Source organism: Netta rufina (assembly GCF_964035555.1).
Source record: "Netta rufina genome assembly, chromosome: 5".
In the NCBI taxonomy this organism is placed as follows: Eukaryota; Metazoa; Chordata; class Aves; order Anseriformes; family Anatidae; genus Netta; species Netta rufina.
Genome location: NC_140128.1, coordinates 46,091,422 through 46,107,401, shown reverse-complemented (window position 1 = coordinate 46,107,401; position 15,980 = coordinate 46,091,422). Strand labels below are relative to the sequence as shown.

General features: G+C 57.7%; 1 protein-coding gene across 1 annotated transcript; it reads right to left on the bottom strand.

Annotated features, from left to right (window-relative positions):
• Nucleotides 1–1,870: 1,870 nt before the first annotated feature.
• LOC311210187 (antigen WC1.1-like) lies at nucleotides 1,871–7,261 on the bottom strand (the record flags this gene model as incomplete). The annotated part of the gene is made up of 14 exons (XM_084287977.1): nucleotides 1,871–1,885; nucleotides 2,738–2,882; nucleotides 3,411–3,570; nucleotides 3,716–3,802; nucleotides 3,882–3,977; nucleotides 4,056–4,205; nucleotides 4,349–4,690; nucleotides 4,804–5,108; nucleotides 5,179–5,497; nucleotides 5,575–5,895; nucleotides 6,004–6,306; nucleotides 6,383–6,697; nucleotides 6,773–7,089; nucleotides 7,206–7,261. The coding sequence occupies 14 exons, from the start codon at nucleotides 7,259–7,261 to the stop codon at nucleotides 1,871–1,873; spliced, it is 2,931 nt and encodes a 976-aa protein (XP_084144103.1).
• Between the last annotated feature and the right edge of the window lie 8,719 nt (nucleotides 7,262–15,980).

Genomic DNA, 15,980 nt, shown 5'->3' with positions numbered 1-15,980 from the left:
TGCCGTGACTGCTTCCCTTGGGAGCCTGTTCCAGTGATTGACCCCCCTCTCGGTGAAGAACCTCTTCCTGATGTCCAGCCTAAACCTCCCCTGCCTCAGCTTGACACCATTCCCGCGGGTCCTATCACTGGTGATTAAGGAGAATAGGTCACTGCCTGCCCCTCCACTCCCCCTCATGAGGAAGTTGTAGACCACGATGAGGTCCCCCCTCAGCCTCCTCTCCTCCAGGCTGAAGAGGCCCAGTGCCCTCAGACTCTCCTCATGCATCTTCCCCTCTAGGCCCTTCACCATCTTCATCGCCCTCCTCTGTGTCATACACAATAAATATTTGTTCATTGTCTTTTGTATTATAAAAACAAGGAGTTCCGTTTGAGGAGCGGGAGTTGCGAAAGCTCCCTGCTGAAGTAAGGAGCTGTATAATACTTAGAATCATAGAATCATAGAATATCCTGAGTTGGAAGGGACCCTTAAGGATCATCAAGTCCAACTCTTGACACCGCACAGGTCTACCCAAAAGTTCAGACCATGCGACTAAGTGCACAGTCCAATCTCTTCTTAAATTCAGACAGGCTCGGTGCAGTGACCACTTCCCTGGGGAGCCTGTTCCAGTGTGCAACCACCCTCTCTGTGAAGAACCCCCTCCTGACGTCAAGCCTAAATTTCCCCTGCCTCAGCTTAACCCCGTTCCCGCGGGTCCTGTCACTGGTGTTAATGGAGAAAAGGTCTCCTGCCTCTCGACACCCCCTTACGAGGAAGTTGTAGACTGTGATGAGGTCTCCCCTCAGCCTCCTCTTCTCCAGGCTGAACAGGCCCAGTGCCCTCAGACTCTCCTCATACACCTTCCCCTCTCGGCCCTTCACCATATTCATCGCCCTCCTCTGGACACTCTCCAACAGTTTAATGTCCTTCTTGTACTGTGGTGCCCAGCACTGCTCGTAGTGCTCGAGGTGAGGCCGTACCAGCGCACAGCAGAGCAGGACAATCACCTCCCTCGACCGACTGGCGATGCCGTGCTTGATGCACCCCAGGGTATTGGCCCTCCTGGCTGCCAGGGCACACTGCTGGCTCATATTCAGCTTGCTCTCTACCACGACCCCCAGATCCCTCTCTGCCGGGCTGCTCTCCAGCGTCTCATCCCCCAGTCTGTACGTACTGCCAGGGTTGCCCTGTCCCAGGTGCAGGAACCGGCACTTGCTCTTGTTAAACTTCATGCAGTTTAGGCCGCATGAACAGGCTGAGGGAAGGGCACAGCTCGTGGGGACCAGCAGAAACAACAGCGCGCAGCGTAGTGTCATCGTAGGCATGCTTAGCTTTGCATCTACTCGCAAGAATGTGCTCAGTGCTGCACAGTAGCAAGAAGAACCGCGGTGTGTGGCCACTCATTGCAAATGGTAGAGGATCAAATCCAGGCAGTGACAAACTCGTGCTCCTCCAAGCTGACGGGAGATCCTCAGAAGCAACTCGGCCTCGGGCAGTGCTGTGGCATCTCCATAGTGTGAGGGCCAGCAGCAAATTGGCTTGTATCAGAACTGGTACGGCCAGCAGAGCCAACGGAGTGATTGTTCCTCTCTACTCAGCCCTGGAGAGGCTGGAACTGGAAAATTGTGTTCAGTTTTGTGCCCCTCACTACAAGAAGGACAGGGAGGTGCTGGAACATGTCCAGAGAAGGGCAGCAAAGCTGTTGTAGTGTCTAGAGACCAAGTCTTATGAGGAGCAGCTGAGAGCCGCTGAAAGAGGCCTGGAGAAAAGGAGGCTCAGGGGTGACCTTATCATGCTCTTGAAATAACTTAAGGGAAGTTGAAGGGAGTAGGGGTCTGGCTCTTTTCCAAACACAACGGGTGAGCCAAACTGGCCAGAGGGACACTGCATGCTACATGGCATCATGCTGCACAATAAAAATGGAGAGGGTTGGCTGGGGGGACACTGCTGCCTGGGGACAGGCTGGCCTTCGGTCAGAGCACAGTGAGCAATTGCACTGTGCACCACCTGTTTCAAATCTATATACTTATTTATTTACTGCTATCTTCATTATTATTTTCCCATCACTTTGTATCCTATTTAACTGTCTCATGACAGTAACCCATGCCTTTAACCTATTGTTTGTTTGTTTGTTTTTCCTCAGTTGTCTGCCCCATCCCACTGTGGCAGGGGAGGGGAGCCACTGAAGGGCTCTGTGGTACTCAGCTGCTGCTGGGTTAAACGACAGCAACCTGTGCCAACTCAAGCAGCTGTGCTGGAAATTACCAATCACAACCATCATCTGAGAAAAGGAAGAAGCAAAACCCAGAAAGAAACAGCTCACTACTGCCTTTGTAACCACCACCTATCTTGAGGTTTAGCAGGCTCCTGTCTGGTCCAGGAAGGACAAGGACAGGCGACTGCTGTTGCCTCTGGGACAGGTTTTGCTTTCAGCAGCTACTCGCAGAGCACTAATGACAACATTCTGTTCTAACAGGTCCATGTCCTTCTTGTAGGAGGTGCCTTGGAATTGAACACGGTACTCAAGGTGTGGCCTCACCAGGGCTGAGTACAGAGGGAAAATCAATTCCCTCGCCCTGCTGGCCACACCACTTCTGATCATAGCCTGGATGCTGTTGGCCCTCTTGGCCACCTGAGCACACCGCTGGCTCCTGTTCAGCCACCTGCCGACCAATCCCCCCAGCTCCCTTCCCTCCAGGCAGCTTTCCAGCCACTCTGCCCCCAGCCTGCAGCCTTGCACAGGGTTGTTGTGCCCCACGTGCAGGACGCGGCACTTGGCCTTGTTGAACCTCGTCCAGTTGGCCTTGGCCCATCGCTCCAGCCTGTCCAGGTCCCTCTGCAGAGCCTTCCTTCCATAAGGCACATCAACACTCCTGCTCACCTTGGTGTCCTCGGCCAGCTTGCTGACGGTGCACAATATCCCCTCGCACCAGGACAGGTGGTGCTGGGAGTACTGGGGCAGAGGATGAGTCCCTGGGACGCGCTGTGCCCTTCCCTCATCCTGTTCTCCTGGCAGGGGGAGCGTGCAGCTCTGGGGCCAAAGGAAGGCCCCGGAGCTGGGCCCTGGGCTCTTCCCCGTCCTTTCTGCGTGCCCAGAGCCATGGGGACGTGCCTGCAGACCCAGCTCTGCCCCATGGCCCCACGGGATGGACGATGGACCCGGGAGAGAGAGAGACACAGAATGGTGCAAAGAGTGAAGTTCCAAGCACTTGGGGGCTTTAATTGGAAAGAGCGCTGCGCAGGGAAAGGCCATGCTGAAAAACTTCACAAGGAGCCTGGCGTGACGTTGGGCCACGGGTGCGGGCGGGCCGATGGAGCCGTTTCTGCAGCGTGCTGAGGGCTGGGCAGGGACGGGTGCCCCCCATGGGCAGGGCCAGCCCTCCCTGGGGCCGGAGCCCTCTCCTGCAGCCGTGTCCCCAGGGCCTCCTCACGGCGCTGTCCCCAGGGTGCCCATGTCAACGTCGTCATAGCCCGTGTCCCCGCGGGGCTGCACCAGGGCGTCCCCGCCGTGGGGAGCGGGGGGCTCCTCCGGCACGGCCGCAGCATCGTCGTAGCCATCCGGGGGGCCGTGCCCGGGCTGGGCCGGGGGGGCTGCGCCAGGCGAGGAGGGGCCGGGGCTGAGGACGCAGCCTCAAGGGCTGTTTGCCCTCACCTCCCCAGCACCACTGCTCTGTCATAGCCCCTCTCCTTGGGTCCCCTGTGCCTTGCAGCCCCTACTGATTGCCCCTTGCCCTACCTGGGGCCTCTCTGGGGTTGCTCTCCTCCTCATCACCATCCCAATTGTCGTCCTGCAGCTTCATGCCTGAGCCCTTGGACAGGGAACCTGTGGTGGAGAATGAGGTGCTGGGTGCTTGGCCAGGGATGGGGACAGCCCCAGGCCCTGGGGACAACCGTGCTCCCACCTGTGTGGCTGGGCACCTCCTGGTACTCGGGCATCAGGCTGTAATCCAGCTCCTCGTACACGGCCTCAGCGCCGACATCTGTGGTTCTATTGCGGCCTGCAAGGAAGCACGTGTTGCACTCGCACGTCTCACAGTTCCCCTTAGACCCACAAGGACTCCCAAGGCAGTGCCCACCTCGGCGTTGCAGCCGTGCGCGGTGTGCCTGCACAGCCAGGGCTGCCAGGGCCAGGCCCAGCAACGTCCCCAGGAGCACGCACAGGACCGTGGGCACCGGCACGCTCCCCGACACTGCTGTGAGTGGGGCAACGCTGCTGCTGCTGGCACCTGCAGGGATGGCGAGGGGCAGCGTGAGGCCGGGATCCGCACGGCAGCAGGGGCAGGGGGCAGGGGGCAGGGGGCAGGGGACAGGGGGCAGTGGGCATGGGCAGAGCCAGCTGGGCAAGCACCCCCGTGCCGGCAGCTGCTACCTGCAGTGCTGGTGGCCCCGCTCGTGTCCTCGGTGTCCTCGTCACAGGCGATGTGGGCGACCCCCTCGGGGCCGCAGGACTGCAGGTGCCAGGGCGCCGAGGGGCAGCGCCAGAGCGAGGGGGCCCCCTCCTGGCATCGCACCCAGCCCAGCCAGGCGGGGACCGAGCCCTGTGCGGGGACGGCCGCCAGCCTCCCCCCGGTGCCACAGCCCAGCTGGCGGCAGACAACGGCAGCTGTGGCGGGGCTGGTGTCGTTGGCGCACACGCGGCCCCACGTCCCCTCGCGCAGCACCTCCAGGTGCCCGCTGCAGCTGCTGCTGCCCCCCGCCAGACGCAGCAGCCCTGCAACAACAGGGGACGGGGGGGTCGCGGCACCGTTGGGACAGGTGGGGCAGCGCGCACCCCACGGGCAGCGGGGCCTGCTCCCCACCCAGCTCAGGGATCACAGTGCTCACCTGAGCACACGGCACCGGCACCGCCGCCCCGGCGGCAGCCGCGCCGTGCCGGGGCTGGGCAGGCCCAGAGAGCCGCCTCCGTCCCCGAGCAGCCCCCGGCACCCGGCCACAGCGTCCCCACGCCGGGCCCGAAGCGCTCCGAGCCGGGCGCCTCCAGGGCCCGCCCGCAGCCCAGCTGGCGGCACACGACGTCGGCATCTGGCAGGTCCCAGGCGTCCTGGCAGACGGTGCCCCACGTGCCCTCGCTGTACACCTCCACCCTGCCGGCGCAGCGCCCGGGGCCGCCCGCCAGCCTCAGCCGCCGGCTGCCTGCACGGGAGGGCCAGGATGGGGCTGGGGGCGCCCGCTGGGCACCCGCGGCCCTTCCCGGCGCACTCACCTGAGCAGGCAACGGCCGCCTCTGGGGGGCTGTGGCCGGGCGCTGCGGCAGGCCCCGAGGCGTTGCACTGCGCCAGGAGCTCCTCGGTGCCAGCACAGCGCAGCTCCTGCAGCTCCACGGGGCCCGAGCTGGCGGCCGGCACAGCGTAGACCTTCTCTGGCACACCGCAGCCCAGCTGCCGGCACGCCACGGAGGCAGCTCGGTCGTCCCCCGGCCCCGCAGCCACGCGGGCCCAGGCCCCGGGGCTCGTGGCCACCTCCAGCCGCCCGTCGCACCGGCTCTCCCCGTCCAGCAGCCGCAGGGGCTCAGCGGCGCCTGCAAGAGCCCGGCCGTGCCGTGGGGACGGGCGCTGCTCCCCGCCTGCCACGGGTCCCCGCGGCCCCTGCACCCACCTGAGCAGTTGACGGCGGCGGCATGGCCAGGGGGGCAGGCGGGCTCCCCCAGCAGCGCCACGGGGCACTCGCCCGGGTGCCGCTCGCTCCCGCTGCAGCTCAGGGCATCGCGCCGCAGCGGCCCCGTCGCCGTGCCCGTCCCGAAATGGCCTCCTGGGGGCAGGGAGGCGGCGGGGCCGCAGCCCAGGTGGCGGCACAGGACGTGGGCGTCGCGCAGGTCCCAGGCGCTGGCACACAGCGCTCCCCACGTCCCCTGCGCCTCCACCTCCACCCGCCCGGCGCAGCCCAAGCCACCATCCGCCAAACGGAAACCGGTGTAGGCTGCGGCGCAGAGAGGGCGCTGGGGGGATGGCAGGGCAGGGACCCCCCGGGGCACCCCGCGCTGCAAGGGGCTGCCCCGGCCCCCCGGACAGCGGCCCCAGCACTTACGTGAGCAGACGATAGCAGCGGGGCCAGCACAGGCCTGGCCGTGGGTCGGCCGCCGGGCGCAGCTGGCCAGGAGTGGCTCGCTGCCGTTGCACTCAAAGGCGCCGTCCCAGAGCGGCCCCGTTGCTGCCCCAAAATGGCCGGCAGCGGGGACGGCCACTGCCGTGCCGCAGCCCAGCTCCCTGCACACCACCTGGGCGGCCTTGAGGTCCACGTGGCCGTGGCAGACGGTGGCCCAGGCCCGGCCCTGCCGCACCTCCAGCCGCCCCGAGCAGGCGCCGTCCCCTCCGGCCAGACGGGAGAACCCTGCCGCGAGAGGAGGGCTCCTGGGGGGATGGGGACGAGGGGGCTCCCTGCAGCACCGCATGTCCCCAGCACTCACCTTGGCACACCACAGCAGTATCATAGATATGAGGGCCGTGGTATGGTCCCCAGCCTTGAATCTTGCAGTCCCAGAGGGTCTTCTCAGTCCCACTACAGTTGACAAAGCCCAAGCTGATAGAACCTTCTGCTAGTCCAAAGCGAGAGCTGTGGTAGGCGCCAACAGCTGAGCCGCAGCCCATCTGCTGGCACACCACCTCGGCGTCCTCCATGTCCCAGGCATCATCTGCCACCGTGCCCCAGCGTCCCCGCAGCTTCACCTCCACTCTCCCCTCACACGGTCCCCTGCCAGCCGCCAGCCGCAGCTCCAGCGCCTCTGCACCGGGTACAGGACTCAGTCCTGGACTTGTAATCCTGACCCAGCATCCCCAGCACCACCACCGCGACTCACCTGTGCAGGTTACCCCCACGTCCCACTCATGACCACAGAAGTGGTTGCCCCAGCCAAAGTGACGGCAGTTCTCCAAGGTAGCTTCTGTCCCAAGGCAGAAGATTGGGTGCAGCCAGATGCGTCCCTTGCCCTGCCCAAACGGGGCATACGGGGATGCCCGGGCCACCGCGCCACAGCCCAGCTGCCGGCACACCACACCGGCGCCCCGGTGGTCCCAGTCGAAGTCGTAGCTGCAGACGGAGCCCCACTCGCCCTCGTGCTTCACCTCCACGCGGCCGGCGCAGCGCCCGCCACCATCCACCAGCCGCAGCTCCCCGCTGCCTGCAGGCAACCCCAGGGACCTTGCTGAGCCTGGGGGATGCCTGCCCCACAGCTGCTCCCTGCCCCACCACTTATCCACAGCCAGACCCTGGACCACGGCCAGCCCCACCACTCACCCCCGCAGAGCTGCACGCAGAGGAGCAGCCCCAGTGCCCTGGCAGGCACCATCCTGCCCCCAGTGCCAGACGCAGCCCCGCGCCGGGGAGGGGGATATATAGGCAGCCCCCGCTGGCAGGAGCCAATGGGGGCGGCGGAGGCACCTTGTGAGCCGCTATCAGGAGGGTTATCTGCTGCCTGCCGGGGCCCAGCCTCCAATAACCTGCTCCATGCCCAAATATGAGACTCGGCTCCGCTTCTGGCGTCACGCACCCCCCCGCCTCCCTGCTGGGGCTCAGCACCCAAATGTCCCCGAGGGGAACCAGCCTTCCTGGCTCCTGTGTCCCCCTGAGCTGGGGTTGGGGCTGTGCCCGAGGAGAGCAGGTCCCCATGGGGACAGGGTTATCCCCAGCATGGGGTCCTCCCTCATATCATGGCCTCCCTCAGCACCCCAGTACTCAGCCTGTGTCGGGGGTCCTTGACCCACCTGGAAGAACCCCGGGGGTCACTGAGCAGAATCAGATTCCCGTGTTGGCCTCAATACGTGCAGGAGGGACATCTCCAGCTCCTGCAGTGGCTGGTGGCACAGGGCACAAAGGGGGCAGATTCCCCTTCTCAGGAACCTGCTTGCAGCTCTCACTGCACGCAGCTGCTGGGGCACCTGTGCTGCTGCCGATAGCATCGTGGCTTTGAGCAGCAGCGGGGATGCTGCCAACGGGCTCAGAGCTGAGGTTTCAGCCTCAGGGCACCAAGCTGCAGCACCGTCCATGGGGGGAATGTGTCACATACACAGGTTCCTGTCCGACACCAGGGACCTCTTGTGGCCTGGGTATCACCCAGATAGACCCCAAAGAGGCCACATGTGCCTCTGGACCCGGGGGCAGAAAGAAGGAGCCCTAAAGTGGGAGGAGGAGGAGGAGGCAGCCTGACCCTAGCAGCAGGCACAGGGGTACCCACAGAACGTAGCTTGGTGCTGGGGGGTCTCGCTGCTGTGGGGCCAGCACAGAAGCCCCCAGCTGTAGAAGGGGCCAGCAGCAGGGGCCCAGCCCTCCCTGCCCGTGTCCCTGTGTGCAGCCCGGTGCTGGGGCAGGAGGAAGTGTGTGCCGGGTGCGCAGGCGCCTCTCAGAAGTGCTACCCTGCCCGTCCGCAGGGCCAGGACACTACAAAACCCATAGCAAAACCCATAAAGAAACAGCTAACTACTGGCTTTGTAACCACTACCTATCTTGAGGCCTAGCAGGCTCCTGTCCAGTTCTGGAAGGACAAGGACGGGCGACTGCTGTTGCCTCTTTTGCTGGGACAGGTTTTGCTTTCAGAAACAACTCGCAGTGCACTAATGAGAAAGGCAGAGCTGTGAGGAGCATTTTCGAAGGCTTCTTTCCGCATTAGGGCGTATGATCTGATAGGCAGGGTGCTTCCCCAGAGTGAAGTCAGTGCTTAAACAGATTAACTGCAGCTATTTGATGTTGCTTGTACCTGCTGTCGCTGGGGCAGGGACTCCTGTTTTCTCTTACTGACTCCTATGCAGAAGCCTGCAATGCTCCAGCAGCAGCAAAGCGACCATCCTGAAGGCAGGGCCCTGGCGTCAGCCAGCTGCTCTTAGAGGAAGGCTGCCCAGAGCTGGGGTGGGAAGCTGCACTCATGAGCCCTGAGCACCAGCCCTGCAGCCCCCTGTCGTCCTGCTGGCCGTCCCCCAGCTGCTCTCTGGGCTCTGTGACAGGACACTGAAGGTGGTTGTCAGCCAACATCACCAAGTACTTGATGCACTGGAGCCTGCCCCCGCACAGGGGGCAACGCGGCTTCTTCTTGGCCCCCCGCAGCGCACAGCCCAAGCAAAGCTGTTGGAGGCAGGGCAGTAGGTAGGCCATGTCATCCCGGCTGTGACGATAGAGCATGCAGGCCCAGCCTGACGACCCGTCCACGGCCGCAGGGCACTGCAGAGATGCCACCAACTGCAAGAGACAGCAAGGCCACGGTTGCTGGTGCTCCCAGGGTGGGCGGCAGAGATGCCCCAGTATCCCAGCAGGAAACCCGCGGGCCCCGTGGCTGTGCCGTCCTGTGCTCCCCACTGCCACGGAGCCGGGCTGTGGCCCTGGCAGCTCCCCGAGCCCCACGATCCCCAGGGGGACGCGTCCCCACACAGCTCAGCTGGAGGCTCCACAGCACAACCCGACCGAATCCTTGCTCAGCCGTTCAAGCCTCACGGACACGCTGGGCAAGAGTGCAGGCACAAGCCAGGCTGGGCCGGGCCCTGTCGGCACCTGGACATAACCGGGGAGGACTGTGCAGTCACACTGCCCGCGGTGACGTTACACTGCCCGCGCAGTCCTGGTCCCCAGTCCTGGTCCCCAGATTTTTGGGCCATGATTCCACAGAGCCTTCAACCCTTTCTTTAGCTTTCAAGATGCTGAAATGGTCCCTGGCTGAAAAAGAACTTGTTCCCTGCCTGGCACTAAGAATCGTTGCTTCGGGCTAACATCTGAGTTTCTTTTCTGTTACGTGAACAGCCAGGGAGACTCGGCCTCCCTTCTCCGTTGAGTTTGGTGCTGCCTAGCCTTAACATCTTCAATGCTCAGTAGTGTACCCCAGACTCTCGCATTTTGACAGGGATTGCACTCCCCTTACATCTTATGGGAATCCCGTTTTTCTGTCTCAATGGTGAATTGTGTAAGGCACTTGTAAATCATTGCAGATTGTCATTGTTGTCCATTGCCATGTAAATTAAGGCCATGCAAGTACCTTCTACTGTTGCTTCTTCTCTTTCATTTGTTGTCTTGTTTCTACCAAATATTACATATTTGGTGAAATGCCTTAAAACAACATTACTTTTAATTAACAACTTTTTTTTTTTTCTCTCTCTCTCTAGGTCTGCCAGTAGCTGACAAAGTAGAAAGGTGTGCTTCTCTCTCTGTCTTGTATAGAGTTAGAGGCAATGCCAATTTAATCCACGACTGAGGCTCTGCAATGGTGCAAGTCTATCCTACTACTTCAAAATCAGTGATGCAACCTGAGTTTATGCTAATTAACCTTCAGGGATTGAATCAACTTAAAGCTTTTGGACTATGACAATTCTTTGAAAGCATTCCCACTGGTTTATTTTCTCCCTTTACATTTGTCTGCTATCTCCGTCTCATTCCAAGCAGTCAGGACTGGTTTGCTTCTCTGTTCTCTGGAAAAGTTCTCTGCACTAGGAACCATTGTTAGAATCAGAATCCTGATCTAAGAGTATGGCAAGGAATGTTCCAGCAATTTGTGTCAACAGAGGGCTTGAAGGGTAGACCTTGAGTCTCTGATACCTGGGATAAGAGAACAAAGGGGTCTCAGAATAACTGCTAACTATTGTGACTATTGCGTGGGCCACCAGGCAAGTCTCTGATATCTGGCCAAGATGGACAAAGGAGAAGGACAAGGACAAAGCCTGGGAGGAAGACTATGAGCCTTCATCACGAGAGACCCCCAGAGGGACTGCCGGGGACTGATGCGCATGTGCCAGTGGGAGGGTTGGGAATCCGGGAACTAATTATAATAACCCTGCCTTTTCTAGAAGTAGTAATGAACATGTATTAGCCTAGGAGCAGAAAAAGCAGGCGCCTGATGTAACGTGTGTGCGTGTTGGAGGAGTCCAGACTCCCCGCGCACCCAGTGCTCTTTACTTGCCTTTTATTAACCCCATAAATAAATCTCATAAAGCTAAGTTGACTCGGAATTTGTAACAGTATGATGAGAAGTGTTGCACTCCAAGTTGGGAAGGGGAGAGGAAAATGTTGAGAATTGTACTCAAACAGCTGACTACACCTTTGCGTACACCTTTTAAGGGAAAACTTTAAACCTGAGAAGCAACAGGCAGTTTGCTACGTTTCCTGCTATGATACCGGGGTATATGATTTAGGAATGATATCAAAGAATGATATCATACCTATAGGTCTGCTGCAGGCTGAAAAGTAGCCTGTGCCTCAGGTAACCTTTTATGCCTTTGCTTTTGTTACTACATCCCTGTAAGTCTTCAAAAAGGAAATGAAATTATCCTACCCAGAAGAAACACCGTCCAGAAGACACTTGAGTTGTTAGGGCCTGCATTCTCACTGAAACCAAAGGCAGGGATCTTACTGACCTGAAGAAAGAGGCTTAAACCTATCTGGGCTTGTTTACTCCTGAAGGAGCGTGAAAGAGACGCGTGTCCTTGTATGTGAAGAGGAGGTGAAGGAACAGCTAGTGCAAGGAACACACAAATCCATTGCGCCAGACTAATAGGTGGTTGGCTCTGAGCTGGGAGACTGCAACAGAAACACAGAATTATCTAGGTTGGAAGAGACCTCCAAGATCACCGAGTCCAACCTCTGACCTAACACTAACCAGTCCTCCACTAAACCATATCACTGAGCTTTACATCTAAACGTCTTTTGAAGACACCCAGGGATGGAGACTCAACCACTTCCCTGGGCAGCCCATTCCAACGCCTAACAGCCCTTTCAGTAAAGAAGTTCTTCCTAATATCCAACCTAACCCTCCCCTGGCACAACTTTAGCCCATTTCCCCTCGTCCTGTCACCAGGCACATGGGAGAACAGGCCAACCCCCACCTCGCTACAGCCTCCTTTAAGGTAGAGAGCAGTAAGGTCGCCCCTGAGCCTCCTTTTCTCCAGGCTGAACAAGCCCAGCTCCCTCAGCCGCTCCTCGTAGGACTTGTTCTCCAGGCCCCTCACCAGCTTCGTCGCTCTTCTCTGGACTCACTCGAGCACCTCGATGTCCTTCTTGTAGCGAGGGGCCCAAAACTGAACACAGTACTCGAGGTGCGGCCTCACCAGAGCTGAGTACAGGGGGATGATCACTTCCCTAGCCCCGCTGCCCACACTGCTTCTTATGCAAGCCAGGATGCTGTTGGCCTTCTTGACCTCCTGAGCACACTGCTGGCTCATATTCAGCCGACTATCCACCAATACTCCCAGGTCCTTCTCTGCCAGGCAGCTTTCCAACCACTCAACTATCTTCAAACTTCCAGATCTAGAGGAACACTTTGGCTGCAGCCTAAAAGCCATGTGTACAGAAGCTCCCCCGATCCAGCCCATCTTCGATCCGCGACCACCAGAAAACAGCTGTCCTGGTTTCAGCTACGATAGAGTTAATTTTCCTCCTAGGAGCTGGCAGGGTGCTATGTTGTGGATTAGGATGAACACGCTGATGTTTTAATTGTTGCCAAGCAGTGCTTACACTAAGCCAAGGATGTTTCAGCTTCTCACTCTGTCCTGCCAGCGGACAGGCTGGGGGTGCAGCAGGAGCTGGGAGGGGACAGACCCAGGACAGCTGACCCAAACTGGCCAAAGGGGTATTCCATACCCTCCGACATCATGCTAAACAATAGATAGGGGTGGCTAGCTGGGATGGGGGTCCGTCTGCTCGGGGATAGGCTGGGCATCGGTCAGCGGGTGGTAAGCAGTTGCATTGTGCATCACTTATTCTGTACAAATTAGTAGTAGCAGTACTATTATTGTTGCTGTTATTATTATTGTTATTATTATTATTATAATTCCTGTCTTAATAAACTGTCTCTGTCTCGACCCACAGGCTTCGTTTTCCTATTTCTCTCCCCCATCCCAGAGAAGGAAGAGGGAGGGCGAGCGAACAGCTGTGTGGTGCTTAGCTGCCGGCTGGGAGAAACCACGACAACAGCAATGTAGTCATGTAACCAAATTAAAGCCAAAACTTTCAGCCCGGTCCTTGACCTGAATAGGGAGTGAGAATCCGCATCCAGGCATTTATACGTGATAGTTTATGTGCAGCCAAAGTAAATACTGCAGTCAGAGGTCATGGTGCTAGATTTTGAAAAGTCCTGCATAAAGAAGAGATCTCAGGAAAGCAAATTTAAATAACATTAATGTCAAGCAAAGTCTTCCTGATTGCTATATTCTTTACCTGTCTTGACTAGACAGATGAAAATCTATGACGGCAATTTTGCCTTTTAGGTCATTTTCTTTTTTTCTTTTATTTACGTTTATTTATCTTATTTTAACAGGCTCTGTACTAATTTTCCTCACAGAATGACTAGCAGAAATATGACCCTTACGCGCCTTTTGTAGTTAATTCATTAGGTCAACTCTAACCACTAAGCCCCTTGTCAGGTTATTTCTATTAGCCATAAGGAGCAATTGACCCTAAAACATTGAAGCCAGGTAGATGAGCCTATTCCACAAGGTCTCTTGGCTCCACACATGTGAAGTGAAATCTGCCAGGTAGGGATCATTTGACCTTTGCTCTATAGGAAGCATGAGGAGTTATGGGTGGAATTGCCTCTCCAGGGGAGTTTGAGGTTCAGGTTACCTAGGGTGCTTTTCTACTGTCCTGGTGAAATGTTCTCAGTGTTCCCCAGTAGGCTGCTTTTTCTTCATGTTTTCTACCATCTCTGTGAAGTAGTTTTGGAGACTCTATGAGCTAGTTACAGTGGTGGTGCCTTCTCAGGACAGGAAAACCCTGGTGGTGCTACTTCCCCATGAAGTAGTGTGGCAGTGACTCAAGTTCAGAAGCTGGCAGATAAGTGTTCCTGGGTCCTACAGTTGCTTAGTGTTGGAGATTTTGAGGACTTCCTTCACCTGGTCTGTTTTCAGTGAAGTTACTTACATGGATTCTAAGCTTCCTTCCCAGCCCTAAAAAAATAAAATAAAATAATAACAAAAAATAATAAATAAAAACAACCTCAGAAGCTCAAGTGCCTGCAGGTAAGGCTGACTTTGAAGAATGTTTTCAAGTATTTGTTAAGATTGAACAACAGGCAGTATGAAAAAGGTGCCTTACTGTGAATTCAAGTCTTGCTGTGTGGGAAGAAGAAACAGTTTTGGGTAGATGCTGGTGGCGTTCTTGTTACTTCGGCGAAGTGTCAAGTGTGGGAATGTGCTGTACACAGAAGAAATGCTGTTTTCACAATACGCAAATCAAAAGCCTTTAAGAGGAAGATGTGTTTTCCCCCTTGTTCAGTCTCCCTTTCTTCTCCAGGTTTGTTCTGGTAGCTTTCCAAAGCTTTGACTATACTTCAGATGTTCTGACAAGCTCGTCCTTCTCGGTATGTCTCCTGAATGCAGTTGAGGCTTTGTCTGGTCCCCGGCCCCGGTCCGTCTCTCTGTCTCCCAGGTCCATTGTCCATCCCGTGGAGCCATGGGGCAGAGCTGGGCCTGCAGGCATGTCCCCATGGCTCTGGTCACATGGAAAGGATGGGGAAGAGCACAGGGCCCAGCCCTGGGGCCTTCCATTGGCCCCAGAGCTGCACGCTTTCCCTGCCAAGTGAACAGGTTCAGGGAAGGGCATGGTGCATCCCAGGAATGCTTCCTCTGCCCCAGCACCCCCAGTGCCACCCACCCTGGGGCAAGGGGATCATGTTTCCTGCTTGACGAACCTGATCTCCTTCTATGACAAAGTGACGCGCTTGGTGGACGAGGGAAAGGCTGTGGATGTGGTCTACCTCGACTTCAGCAAGGCTTTTGATACCGTTTCCCACAGCATTCTCCTCAAGAAACTGTCTGCTCTTGGCTTGGATTGGTGCATGCTTCGTTGGGTTAGAAAATGGCTGGATAGCCGGGCCCAAAGAGTAGTGGTGAATGGAGCCAAGTCCAGTTGGAGGCCAGTCACTAGTGGCGTCCCCCAGGGCTTGGTGCTGGGGCCAGTCCTCTTTAATATCTTCATCAATAATCTGGACGAGGGCATCGAGTGCACCCTCAGTAAGTTCACAGATGACACCAAGTTAGGTGCATGTGTCAATCTGCTCGAGGGTAGGAAGGCTCTGCAGGAGGATCTGGATAGGCTGCACCGATGGGCTGAGGTCAACTGCATGAAGTTCAACAAGGCCAAGTGCCGGGTCCTGCACCTGGGGTGCAATAACCCCAAGCAGAGCTACAGGCTGGGAGAGGAGTGGTTGGAGAGCTGCCAGGCAGAGAAGGACCTGGGAGTGATGGTGGATAGTCGGCTGAATATGAGCCAGCAGTGTGCTCAGGTGGCCAAGAAGGCCAACGGCATCCTGGCTTGTATCGGAAACAGTGTGATCAGCAGGTCTAGGGAGGTCATCGTCCCCCTGTACTCAGCTCTGGTGAGGCCGCACCTCGAGTACTGTGTTCAGTTTTGGGCCCCTCGCTACAAGAAGGACATCGAGGTGCTTGAGCGGGTCCAGAGAAGGGCGACGAAGCTGGTGAGGGGCCTGGAGAACAAGTCCTACGAGGAGCGGCTGAGGGAGCTGGGCTTGTTCAGCCTGGAGAAGAGGAGGCTCAGGGGCGACCTTATTGCTCTCTACAGATACCTTAAAGGAAGCTGTAGCGAGGTGGGGGTTGGCCTGTTCTCCCATGTGCCTGGTGACAGGACGAGGGGGAATGGGCTTAAGTTGCGCCAGGGGAGTTTTAGGTTAGATGTTAGGAAGAACTTCTTTACTGAAAGGGTTGTTAGACATTGGAACAGGCTGCTCAGGGAAGTGGTGGAGTCACCATCCCTGGAAGTCTTTAAAAGACGTTTAGACGTAGAGCTTAGGGATATGGTTTAGTGGGGATTGTTAGCATTAGGTAGAGGTTGGACTCGATGATCGTGAGGTCTCTTCCAACCTAGAAATTCTGTGATTCTGTGATTCTATGTACACCCTCAGCAAGCTGGCTGAGGACACCAAGGTGGGCAGGAGTGTTGATGTGCCTGAGGGCAGGAAGGCTCTGCAGAGGGACCTGGAGCGATGGGCCGAGGCCAACTGGACGAGGTTCAACAAGGCCAAGTGCCGCGTCCTGCACGTGGGGCACAACAACCCCATGCAAGGCTGCAGGCTGGGGGCAGAG